Below are 13,133 nucleotides of genomic sequence, written 5' to 3' on the forward strand. Positions count from 1 at the left end.
ATCTTCATTTCAGTGTTCCCACAATCCATCCAAATTCATTTTGCCTCTGTGTAACTGATTTCATTAGAAGAACGCCATGATATACTTGGTAATAATTATCTGTGGGAAGGAGACCGAGGTGGGGGTTATAGACACTCAGAGGTTTTGTGGGGCCTTCTACATTTTTTCTATAGATTTGTTGATTTGAATATTTTATAAGATGATGTTGGTATATTGTGGGGGGGAAAAACTGTCTCTCCAACTAAGCTCTCCTACTTATCTATTTTCAGTAAAAAAAGGTGGTTTTATGAAGGCACGGGAACAGGACCCATAGACAGAAAGAGCTGTCTACTTATTTTGAGATTTTGTTTTATTCAAGTAATCTGTACAAGCAACATGGGGCTTGAACTTAGAACCATGAGATCAAGAGTTGCATGTGACTGAGCCAGCCAGGTGTTCCTACTTTTTTCTTTTTCTTTTTTTTTTTTTTAATTACTAGTGAAGATTGTTACTAAAAATCAAGTCCCAAAAACCAGGCAAAGGCTAATTACTGTTGAAGAATAAAGTAGAATGATCCAGAGAAAGATTGGCAGTGGTGCTCATTTCTGGAACTTCTAGCTAAGTGTCAGAAATGCCCAATATGCGTGCTTTTGGCATGTTGTGTAAGCATCCTGAGGAATTTAAAGAAATAGACAAATGTTCTGATTCTTACTTAATTAGAATTGTCGGGGACTTGCTTGTTTTTTGAGCTCCCAGATAGGTCAGTGTGCAGTCACACCTGAAACTGGAATGCATTAGGGACTTAAAATTCATCAGTAAAAACTTTGTCTTCAGTGGAAGCCTTGCTGTATTACTCAAGTGTAAGTTTATATTTTAATGACCAGTAATCAGCGTACCATGTAGTTTGAGAGCCATTCAGTAAAGAAGAGGCATTGTTAAACTTCACCATGTTCAGGATAATACAGGTAGTACTTTATTATCTCTAAACAAAGCTAACACAAAACAACCCTTTTGATATTTAGTTACTTAAATTTTTTTTTAGATGGAGATACATGTCTCAGTAATGAAAATAGTAAATGGGGGATCAAGAAAAAAGGATTCACACGTGGTCTATTAATTTTACAGATGTGGGAAGAATATCCTGATGTTTATGGGGTTAGGAGGTCAAACCGAAGCAGACAAGAACCATCACGATTTAATATTAAGGAGGAGGTAAGAAAAAGAAATGCTTTAAGAGGATACATTTAAATTCCTTATCTTACCTCATCCTTTTCAACTCTGGTGTGTATGTATGTTCCCATTAACGTGAGCCTTATGCCTGAGAATTAAGTGACTCTGTTGCAAGCTTTCTCAACCTAGAACTGCAGGGAAAACCACAGGTGTCTTTTAAAGAAAAGAAATTTACCAGGAAGATTGTGTCACAATGAATGTTTTAGTAGAGTGTTAGAGTATATTATACAGTATTGGCTTCACATGTTTATTTTCATTTTTTTTAAATGTTTCTGGATTTCAAGTGAAATTGATGATTGCAAGAAGTTTATCTTTTAAAATAACCTAGTTTGTAAATCTCCTAAATTTTGTTAAATGAGTCACTAGCTTGGTAAATGTAATAAAGGACGTAGTTTCAGATTTATTTTCTGAGAAAGGAAGGAGAGTTTGTGTAACCTAAGTAATGTGTTTTAACTAATTCTTCAAATTTGCTTTCTGTTTTTAGTGTGCAGTATAAAACACTTCACACATATAACTCTGATCTAATTGTGAGAGATTGAATGGATTGGTGATTTTTAAAAATTGATATTATGTACTGGGTTCTTTTATTTCCATAGCATCAGACTTTTCTCACCTTTCTCAGTTTGTGTGGTATTTTTGTCCGTTCTTACCTCTATATTGGGTTTATAGACCACATTCTGAAGAGATGCTCTTTTACGTCTCCGTGAAATGGCCCCTTTCTGCATTCTTAGGAGGACTTTGCTATTCTTAACTATGTAACATCCTTCTGATGAAGGTGAACTGTTAATATCCAGAGGTTAGTGAGTTGGGGGGTAGAATTTGGTAAATGTACTTTACAGATCTAATTGACTATAATATCCACATTGCCTTCATGGTGTTTTATTTTGAATGACCTCTGAGTGGTTTGCCTTAGCTTTCTTTATCCTCGGTGTCTAGGCCTAGGTTCCTGAGCCATGTTAGTTACAACCAGTCCCATTGTTGAGTCACTCTTGTCCTCTTTTGTATATAAATTAACACATTCTCTGTAGGGCATAAGACTAACAGCAGTAGGAATATTTGCCAGTTTCCCTAAGTTTGGGGGGAAAGAGATGTTTAGATGTTTTTGACTGTGTAAACTTTCCTTGGCCTAGTGCTGTCAGGCCAGACAGCAGAGCACTCTCAGCTCGTGATTGAACATGTTCTTTAATGAGTCTGAAATGGAATAGATCAGTAGGTCAGCACCTTTAATGGCACACTAAATGTGGCATTTTCACATGATATTCGAGATCTGCAGTATCCAGTACGGTTGCCACTAACATGTGGCTTTTAAAATTTGTATTAAAGTCCAGTTAAAGGAAGGATTCTGTTCCTTAGCTGCACTACGTACATTTCAGGGGCTCAGCAGTCCCCTGTGGCTGCTTGCTACTAGATTGGATCCTGCAGATACAGAACATTTCCATCATCACAGAGAATTTTATTGGGCTGTGCCCTTGTAGAAGTTAAGCCGAGAGAAATATTTCCTGGTGTTAGAGGTAACTCCATTATAACAGACAGATTAATTCAAAGGAAAAGAAGAGTGAGCGCCCACCAAACACAGGGTTCTTTTGTCTGAAAGCTCATGTTGAATGATGTTATGATGGAGCAGATTGTTGAATCAGGGGTTCGTGTTGTCCCTGAGAACTGTGAATTAAAGTCTGTGATCATTTCTCCCCCTCACACACTGAAGGCAAGTAGCGGGTCTGAGAGTGGGAGCCCAAAAAGAAGAGGCCAGAGGCAGCTGAAGAAACAGTAAGTCTTTCATGGGTCATGTACTTCACACAGGGGTTTAGAGCACGTCTACTTCTGTGGGGCTGCCTTTGTCATGTGGTAGTCCACTCCGGGTCCCAGAGTCTGCTGCGGCTCCTGCTGTCTTGGGCCACTGTCTCCTCTGTCCTGCTGCCTCAGCAGCCCTTGAGGCCCAGAGACCCCACCTTGTGTGTGTCCCATGTGTGCTGGGCTATGGCTTACCCCACCTGGTGAGCCCATTAGCCCCATTGTGGTTTTCTTTAAAATGTGCACAAATTCTATTGTGATTGAACAAGGAACAAATGTAGATTTGCTCTTTTTCCCATTTCATGTGGTTCTGACTGGACACCCAATGTAGTATGAAATTTCTCACTGTTGTTACTATGTAATTTTAATACTGCAGTTCACAAGGCAGAAAATTTTAATTCTTGGGCTTATGTGAAATTCCTTTAGAACATAGATTATATATTTATTATTTTTAAAATTTAAAAACTCTACTTAAGGTGAAAAATTATTTTTATTTATATTTTTTAGAATTTAAAAATCATCCTTGGAGGGGGTCTGGATCTCTGATAGTCTGAACTCTACAGCCTGTCTCCTCAGGGGCTGCATTTGAAAATGTAGATACTGAAATCCTGGCAGACAAATTCAGGGGTTTCTCATGGTAAATAGTTGTCCATGGTGCCTATTAAAATAGAACCCCAGTTACATATATTTTCTGTCCTAAAATATTAGTACTCCTTAATAAATTTTTGGCCTAAGGAGTTTGAATTTTTTAAACCCATTTTCTCATTTTCCAAAATAGAGTAATACTTGTTCTGCCAACCTAACAGGGTTGTTGGAAACTATGCTAGGGAAAGTCAAGTATTTAGTATTGCCCTCCCCAGAGCACATCCAATTTTCATTTGTGTTTTAAATATTTAATTAGAGTTGGAGGAGAAACTGTAGGCAGGCCTGTACTTCTTGGCATCTTAAAAGGCTTTTGTTCTACTCCCATGTTCTAAGTCCCATGGCCTGCTTGAGAAGCTGTTCTGATCTAATGGCCTTTGGGAGCCTTTGGGAAGCCCATGCACGTGGTCTTTATTCCACCATCTGGCTACGTTCTGCTGGTCTCTTGACTGGTATCTACATGATGCTGTGCTTGGAAACCTCCATAGCCTACTTTAAGGGCCTTCTCTGTGTGTGCAGAAGCCCACTGGCCCATGTACTTACTTTCCTCCAGTCATCCTAAGAGTTCTTGAAAGTTGACAGCCCTCAGTGGCCTTCCTTCTCCTGAGTAGAACCTCTTAGTTTCCTTTCAGGGGCCTGTATCTTCTGTAAAGCTGCTTCCCAGCCCCAGGTTCTTCCTTAGGAACCTGTAAGAGCTGTGGGAGTTCCTTTCGTGCTTGTTTTTATGGGGGCACTTGGCTAGCCTCACTTCCTGCCATCCACTGTGCAGCTGGTGAGTACTGGGGCTTATGAGGAGCTTTTCTCCTGAGTCAGTTAATGAGTGGGATTAATTGGAGGAGGTGCTATAGTGACTGATGTTGGAAGGCACTAAAGGGGGCCCTCTGTGATCTGAGCAAGCCTAGTAGAACCTAGATTTTAGAATTGACTCAAAGAGAGTGGAAATTTTGAAGTATTAGCACAGGGAAACGCTTTTCTGAAACCCTGCAGACTGTACCACAGATTTTGAAGTTCTTTTAAAGGAGCTATTTTTATTAATTTTATTTTTTGAATTCAAACTTTAAAAAAGCTTTAAGAACAAAAAATAGTGTAAGGAATGCCTGTGTACTTTACTCAGATTTGCTTTTGGTTACTACTTTTGGCCCCGTTTGCTTTATTGCTTTTATATATTTATATATACATGCACGTAATTTTTTTTTTTTTTTTTTTTTGCACGTAATATTTTTTCTGAACCACTTAAGACTAGGAGTGACACACATCATGGCCTTTTATCCCTAAATACTGAAATCTGGATTTTCTAAGAAGAAGACTATTCTCTTTCCTAAGTACAGGGTAGTTTTAATGTAAATAGATTTAACATTGCTAAAATACTTAGTCTAATTCATATTCCCATTTTGTTAATTGGCCCAGTAATGTCTTAAAACATTTCCTACCTCCATTGCAGGGTCCCATCTAGTGGTCAGGTTTCTTCACAGCACTTTCACAGTGCTTTCACACTACTTTGCTTTCATGACTTTGTCATTTTTAAAGAATAGAGTCTCACAAGGGACTAACTCCCCAGAGTCATAATGTGAATTAGCATTTTAAAAATTCAGAAGTTACACAGTGTAATGTTCCTATACAATATTGAAAACATTTTTCAAGTTAGTTGGCAATGTTAAAAATTTGAGAAATGGTGCTTAAGAGTCCAGATTTCTAGCTTCTTAGAAAAATCTGTCTGTGCTGGCCCCTTTAACAGTGGTCTTTATAACCTGATGGCCTGGGAGTTCTCCATTTGACCCTATTTTATAGACCTTGCCTGGCCTAATGGGTATTTCAGTTGTAACCCCTGACTTAGTCATAGTAACCAATAAAATTTTTCATTTATTTAACCCACTCCTGCTGTTTTAATCACTGAACTGTTACCTATGCCATACTTATTAATGTTATCCAGATTTGTGGAAAGTTGTATAGGATTTTTGCTGACTCCTGGTCCCACCAGTGCTTCAAACCACTCTAGAATGGTTCCAGAACCTTTTCTCCTAACTGTAGTTTAAAAACAAAATGTGTTCACTGTAAGTCACTTGAAGTTTTTCTCTTGGGATCATAGTTTCCCCCGCCCCCCACCAGTGCTTTGAGTTGGAACTCTGTCACAAACTCTTGACCCAGTGGAGGAGAATCTGTTAGCCCCAGATTTTCCTTTTTCAATGGAACTTCTTCCTGAAAGGCCTTTCTTCTGGGAAAATGTACTGAAAATAAATGAAGTTTAAGCCGCTCTTTTCTTCTTTTCCTGTTCTGCCTTCTAAAAGTAGAGAGCGGAACCTCCTTCTTTGGGCTTTTAGTGATAATTAGTAGGACTCTTGGCCACAGTTTAGGCCTGTTTTATTTATGAAGGAATTTTGTGCGTTCCCTCCTTCACAGCTGTTTAGGTTTGATTTGTGTCTTAGGATCTGTGTTCTGCCCAACACCTTTTTCCAATAAAGGAACAAAACTATACCTACTTAGCTTGCATTCTGACTTTTTCTTGTCTATTTACATTGCCTTAGAACCTCAGTGGCCAAATCTTAGTATTTTTCTCCCCAGTTCCCAAGATTTTGGTAAAAATTTGATTGATTTCTTCTTAGGAAATCCCGCTGATGCCCTCTTAGAGCTGGATTTGGCAATTCAAGTCTCCTTTGACATGTGAAAATTTTATTAATCATAATCTTGTATTTTATTTTTATTTTTTAAAGATTTTATTTATTTCTCAGAGAGAATGAGAGAGAGAGAGAGAGAGCGCACAGGCGGGGCAGTGGCAGGCAGAGGGAGTAGGAGAAGCAGACTCCCTGCTCAGCTAGGAGTCCAATGCAGGACTCAATCCCAGGACCCTGGATCACAACCTGAGCAGGAGGCAGATGCTTAACTGACTGAGCCTCCCAGGCATCCCAATCACAATCTTATTTTTTAGACAACTCCCAGTTGTAGCCTGACTTGTAACATATGGCTTCATCAAGGAGTCATCATCCTAAAATTTGCATTATGTATAAGTAACCGGTGGTCTAAGAGAGCCTTTGACATCTGCAGGCTTGGGAAGTAATCTTTTTGATCACTCTTCTCACCTCCTCTTTATTCAGAGTGACTTAGTGTCTCTGATCCTAACTTACTTTTCCCCCTGTTCTTGAAAGTTAAAACAAAATTTAAGATAATCCAGCCAGTTTCAAGTTCATGTACAAATTTAGGCCAAAAGCCTTCAGTTGTTCAGATCCTCACAGAACGTGGAGCTTGTCTTTTCCTGATTCTGTAGCCTTCAGTGGGTTATGATTGAAAGGAGGAGGGCTGGAGGTTTGGCATGGAATGCTAAATACCTTGTTCTTACTTGGGCCACTTGCTTTGCTCAGTTGTTGTACATTCTCATACTGGAAGATGCTCAGTCTTCCTAGTTGTCCATAAGTTTATACACCTGTAATTTAACTGGAAAACTAGCCTCAGCACTGATTAAGGTTACTGCCATTTTAGTCCCAGAGTTGTAGAAGTGGACTCCTTAGCTGCCCTGATTTAGCTTCTCAGTTCCTGTGGTGTTAGGTAAATTACAACGAATATTTGACCGTGGATCTTTCTCATCTGATCTGCTCTCCCTTACATCTTAGTTGTTTTGTGTTCTTTCAAACTACTTTCCTGTGAAACCACTTTGGTTTGGCTATGTGAGCCCGTTCCAGGGGGTAAACTGTTCTGAACTTGGTCCAAGAAAGAATACAGCCTCGGTGCCTGGAGACCTCTTCCTTCCTCTCTTCCAGGCTATCCCCTTCTATTCCTTTGATTGCTTAGCAAACAGTTTTTGTACTTAGTTCTAGGGAAAGGGATTAAGACCGGTATCCAGCGTGTAGTTAGACATAAGGAGGTCTTTGTTTAAATGAGAGAAGGAAGGCTATTAGGCAATATTAATAGGCCTTGGTGAATTAGCAGTCTGCTTCCAAAAAAAGTACCTTATCTGTCTTTTAGACTGATGGGGTTCATTCTTAATTATTTCTTTATTTAACAAAGCAGTGTCTTCCTCCATTTGCTTGCCTTTGTGCTAAGTCTGGTGCAAAGATGAACAGAAGTGGCCCTGCCCAGGAGCAGTCACCTATGCCAGAGGAGATGGATATGAAGCAAACAGTGCCAGTGGGACTTGAGTAATGTGTTCTTTTGGCTTTTCATGCTTTCTAGAGTCTCCACTTACTCAGGTGTTAGTGTGGCTCCTGGGCTTTTTAGGAAGATTCTCAGGAATCGGTTGATAACCACCTTCTTGCAATAAGCTTCCTTTATTCCTTTGACCTATTCTCCTATGAAGAATGTTGACATGACTTTGTGATTCTCTAATAGTTGTCTTTAGCATAATCTTACTTCCTAATCATGGGCCCAGAGGCACAGTGGTGATTGTTTTGTAAAACCTCAGGTACTTGCCTGTGAGTTCGTGGTTTTTTTTTTTTTTCCCCCTGGATATTTCATGCCCAGTGACTATTTTATGTTCCTTCCTTTTTCCCTAGAAATGAGCTAAGCCCCACATTTGGTCTTCAAACCTCAAAAACTCCGGAGTGGTAGGAGAGACCTATAAGATAAGGCTCTTTAAAGCCTTCTAAGATCTCAAGGAGCAAAGGAACACCTACTGTGTCTAATAAATAATTATTAAAGACTACATCTTTAGCTGAACAGATTATTTAGTAGGTGGTAGGTTTATTGTGAAAAGTAATTTTAGGGACTGTTTCATCAAATATATTCTAAACATGTTAAAATATCCCGTATAGTAGTTCTGGAATGAGTCTTTAACCAGTATTAGCATCATCTTTAAATATGGTAAAATTCGAGTTTTTAGGCCTCTTATTAGACTTGCTGAATAAGAAACTAAGGCTGTGGTCCAAATATTTTTTTTAGTAAGTTTTTCAGGTGGGTTCTGATCATCGTAAAATTTGAGAACTAGTCTAGTATATATTATGGCTTCAATCCATTCAATGATAGTAAATAAAAATAGAGTATGAGAGATTTAGTAGCTTTTTTTTTCTTTTTTGCCAGAATAGTTTAAAAAAATACTATTGTACTATCCATTTTCATCACCAGAGAAAAAACAGTCCAGGAAGGAACACAGCCAAAATTTAAATGGAGCTAGAATAAACCTTTTTTAGCCATAATGCCTAAAATGCACATGCTGCCTTTTGGAGAATCCGATTGAAGTTGGTTTTGTCAGATTCTTCAAATTAAACAATCTTGAGTTCTTTTAGAAAAAAATGATTTTGCTTTGCTTTTGATCACAGAGAAAAATGGAAACGGGAACCCTCAGAAGATGAACAGGAACAAGGCACCAGTGCAGAGAGCGAACCAGAGCAAAAAAAAGTGAAAGCCAGAAGACCTGTCCCCAGAAGGTGCAGTGTTTGCTCGAACATCTCTGCTTCTGGTGGTGCTTAATTTGTTAGATGGTGGATGATTTGGTGTTAGCCTTAATTGTTGGGATACAACATGTTGTGACTCTGGGCTTTGAAAGTCTGTGTTCACTTCTTGCCAGTCTACCTCATTAGCAAGGGTTTAGATGATGGGGACGCTTACATTTGATTGGGTGTTTGCATGGTATGTCTCACACAGCAAAGCTTTTTTTTCTTCCTCCATGGCATACTAGTTAGGAGGGGTGGACTTGTCTTCTGCTTTTAAAAAAACCTCCCTGTGTATTTGAGTAGTGTGTAGGCTCTTTTTGGGAGAAGTAATTCCTGAGTTAAAACACTGGCTGATTGAAAGCATGCTTCACTGCTTATTACCTTGTTCTTAGAATCTATCACGAGCAGAGAACGTGATTGTGCAGAGAAGGAAGTCTGAAGTGGTAGGAAACTTTGGTAATTTTTGTTCGGATGTCTGGCAGCAGGGGTACTGGTATTGAAGAAAGGAAGGCGGGAGACAAAGATCGCAGGGAAATTTACCTCATAGTAATGCTTAGGATGGGGTTGACAAGCTTTTTCCTTTGGGCCAGATCCCACTCACCACCTATTTCTTTACGGCCAAGTGTAGCTTTTATAGATAAACATTTATAGTCTGATAGTAGGGAACACTAAGCTTGAACCTCAGTTAAATGAAATGTTATCCTTTCAGAAAGAATTCTGTTCTCATTAGATGTGTATCACAGAAAGTGTACTGAGTGATGATTATTTTGAGTGTTGTCAGTAAATATTATGTGAAAATTCATTTTCCCTCATTATATCAGTGCCTGGGCAGTGGCCTCAGTTTTGCTTCTTGTCTGGGAAAGCTAAAAATATTTATGCTCTGTCCATTTGCTGCAAAACATTTGCCTACCTCCTATTTAGGACATTCTACAGCTGCCCCCACCCCAGCAGGGAAATTCACATGAGTTTGGTGTCTTTTTGTCCAGGTTTAAGTGCCACCTCAGCTTTCTCTTCTAGAGTTTACCTGTCATTTACTGACCCTGATCATCGGTCTCTGTGGCATTGGTTATGGAAGATAAAAGAGAGACAGGCAGGATTGTGGGTTTCCATCTCCCCCTTTCTCCTTTTGTCTTTTTATCATGGGTAGCGTATTTGGGGATTTCCTTCCGAGTGCCCAGGCTGTGGCTTTCTGTCCTGGTTGTTGCTGGGAGTCACGCACGGAGCTGTCTCCGCAGCCTGTTCAGCTGGTGTGCGGCAGGGCGCATGCTCTCATGTCGTCTTCTGGATATACTTTGTGTGCATGTAACAGAAATTCATGTGGAGAGATTTCTGTACTTTGCTCCTCTGTACAGACAGCATTTCATATATCTTGTTCTGCGTTTTTCTTTCCTTCTCTTAGAAATCTTTCCTATCAAAACATGGAAACATTTTGGTGGTTTTTTTTGAGGGGTGGTGCTGGCTACCTAGTATTCTGTTCAGGAACTGATTCCCAGCTGATGAAGATTTAGCATTTTCCTAATTTTTTGTTATTGCAATCAGTACTACGGTGAATACCTTATTAAGCCTGTATCTGTGTGTATCTGTAAGAGCAATTCCCAGAAGTAAAATTGTTAACGTTTGTAAGTTTGGTATTTTCAAATTGCCCGCCAAAGAGGTACCATCAGCAATAGATTGCATGTCCGGTAGTCCTGCGGAACAGTGGAGCCATTGCCTGGGAATCCACTGTGTCTCTCTTTATGTGATTGAGGATTCTCAGCATTAGAATCACTTTTGTGTTGAAAACACAGATTTCTAGTTAGTTAGAATCTCAGCAGATGGAACCCAGGAATGTTCGTGGCTGGCACTCCCCAGGTTAATCCTGTATGTGTACTGCTGCTCTGGGAAATGATAAAGATTTGAAACAGACACCAAGGGATAGAGTGAAAACTTCGCTGTTTTTTCTTTTCTCATTTCAGAACAGTGCCCAAACCTCGTGTTAAAAAGCAGCAGAAGACTCAGCGTGGAAAGAGAAAAAGGCAGGACTCTTCCGATGACGATGATGAAGATGACGAAGCTCCTAAAAGGCAGACTCGTCGCAGAGCGGCTAAAAATGTTAGGTGGGTGGTGCCCCAGAAGTCTTCCACTGGCGTGAGGGTGACTGTGTAGTCGGCTAGAACCTGGTGGTGGTAAGGGCAGGATTTGCGTCTGATAGGCAGAAGTAATGACTCGTGTCCGGAGGCTGTGCTCAGAGATGTGGTCAGTGTTCTTGTAGAAGGAATGCTGTGGGCCGGTGGGAATGTGGAAGGAAGAGTGGCTCATTCAAGGCCTTTGTTCCTGGAAAGAAAACTGCTTCAGATTGATGCCTTCATTTCATACCTTCTCTCAGGAAAGATGTTTGGATTGTATTCTCAGTTCTAAATTGCTCCTTCAATTAGTTTCTCCTGAGGATCAGATTACATACTCGGTATAATAGTTTTATTAAGTTTACTAATAGGGTATGAAGCACTAACAGGAAATAAAAGAGGAAGGGATACATGCCAACATCAGTGTTTTATTTCATAGGAGTCAAGGGCATTTCTTTTTCTTCTGGAGGATACACAGGTTTCTTCTGGTCTACTTAAAGGTGGTGAAGCTAAGTCCTGGAGATACTAACCTGGCCGCGTGTCCAGTTAAGGACTCCACAGCTAGGACGAGGTGCCGAGTATGCTAACGTATAGTTCAGCACTTTGTCCTCCTCTAGCTGTTACACATTCAGGAGCGTGTTTTTCTCTTGTGTGACTCCCAGACGATTTATTGCCTCTATATGGTGGGAGATTACGTCTTAATATTACCAGGAAGTATGTTGAATGAAGTTTTCAACAGTTTGAGAATACTCACATTTCATCTTCTTCAAATATCATCAGGAGATAAATATAGGGTTCAAGTGTTTAGTCTTAGATACAGCTTTCTTTTTGCTTAATGAAACAGTAACTGTTTTTTCATTTATTATGCAATTTCTTTGTAGTTGTTCCCTTGTTTATATAGCCATGATCTCATACCACAAAACGAAAGCATAGCTGTGTCCTCCTGTATCTCGCTTACACAGATCACTGCAAATGTAGTCTGTTTTTATTTTAAACTGTGAGTAAACCTTCTTGTAGTTCTCGGTGAACATGCATTACTTCCTAAGTAGGATGAAAAAGAACTTTGAGGTCGCTTTAACTGTGGCTGATCTTAAAACAACATGTTGGATCCAAAAGGGTATATGGTTCTTTAATGATACTATTATTTGGTAGTGTTTAAGTCTGAAAAGGCAGTTCCTGATTTATTCAGCATTATTCCTTATGCAGTTACAAGGAAGACGATGACTTTGAAACCGACTCCGACGACCTCATTGAGATGACTGGAGAAGGAGCCGATGAGCAGCAGGATAATAGTGAAACTATTGAAAAGGTCTTAGACTCAAGGCTGGGAAAGAAAGGAGGTATGTGTTTTTGGGAAATAAATTACTACTGTTTTTTTTTTTTTTTTTTAAGATTTTACTTGTCAGAGAAGAGAGAGAGCATGCACGTGCACAAGCAGGGGGAGCAGCAGGCAGAGGGAGAAGCAGACTCCCTGCTGAGAAAGGAGCCCCATGTGGGACTCGATCCTAGGACACTGGGATCATGACCCGAGCTGAAGGCAGATGCTTAACTGACTGAGCCACCCAGGTGTCCCCAAATTACTTCCTATATGTGCTCAGTGAGGCCCGAATCTTCTGTATTTCAGCTCTGAATTTCAGTCTGTGCTCATATTGGTTGTGAAGAGTGAAAGTTTTTCTTTCTTTCTTTCCTTTTTTTCCCCCTTTTTCAAGTTTTTATTTAAATTTCAGTTAGTTAACATACAGTGTAATATTAGTTTCAGAAAATTCAACACTTCTACACATTACCTGGTGCACATCACAAGTGCATTCCTTAGTCACCATCACCTGTTTCTATCCATCCCTGCCCACCCTGCTTCCATTCTAGTAACCATCAACTTGTTCTCTACAATTAAGAATCTGTTTTCTGGTTTTCATCTCTTTTTTCCTCCATGTTTATCTTTTTAATTTCTTGAACTCCACATGAGTGGAGTTACATGGTATTTGTCTCTGACTTACTTTACTGAGCATAATACTCTCTAGTTCCATTTCTGGTG

At 39.7% G+C, this 13,133-nt stretch overlaps 1 protein-coding gene across 3 annotated transcripts in view; it reads left to right on the forward strand.

Moving 5' to 3' along the window:
* The window catches only part of CHD2 (chromodomain helicase DNA binding protein 2), a 138,879-nt gene that overhangs the window by 42,874 nt on the left and 82,872 nt on the right, over window positions 1-13,133 (forward strand). For 2 of the 3 annotated variants that reach the window (XM_059180073.1, XM_059180071.1), the window contains 5 exons: window positions 1,105-1,191; window positions 2,915-2,976; window positions 8,886-8,993; window positions 10,955-11,095; window positions 12,308-12,441. In XM_059180073.1, coding sequence (XP_059036056.1) covers window positions 1,105-1,191; window positions 2,915-2,976; window positions 8,886-8,993; window positions 10,955-11,095; window positions 12,308-12,441 — 532 coding nt within the window. The remainder of the gene's footprint in view (window positions 1-1,104; window positions 1,192-2,914; window positions 2,977-8,885; window positions 8,994-10,954; window positions 11,096-12,307; window positions 12,442-13,133) is intronic. The other variant, XM_059180072.1, reaches the window with a different exon arrangement.

The sequence above is a fragment of the Mustela lutreola genome, chromosome 7, assembly GCF_030435805.1.
Source record: "Mustela lutreola isolate mMusLut2 chromosome 7, mMusLut2.pri, whole genome shotgun sequence".
Classification (NCBI taxonomy): domain Eukaryota; kingdom Metazoa; phylum Chordata; class Mammalia; order Carnivora; family Mustelidae; genus Mustela; species Mustela lutreola.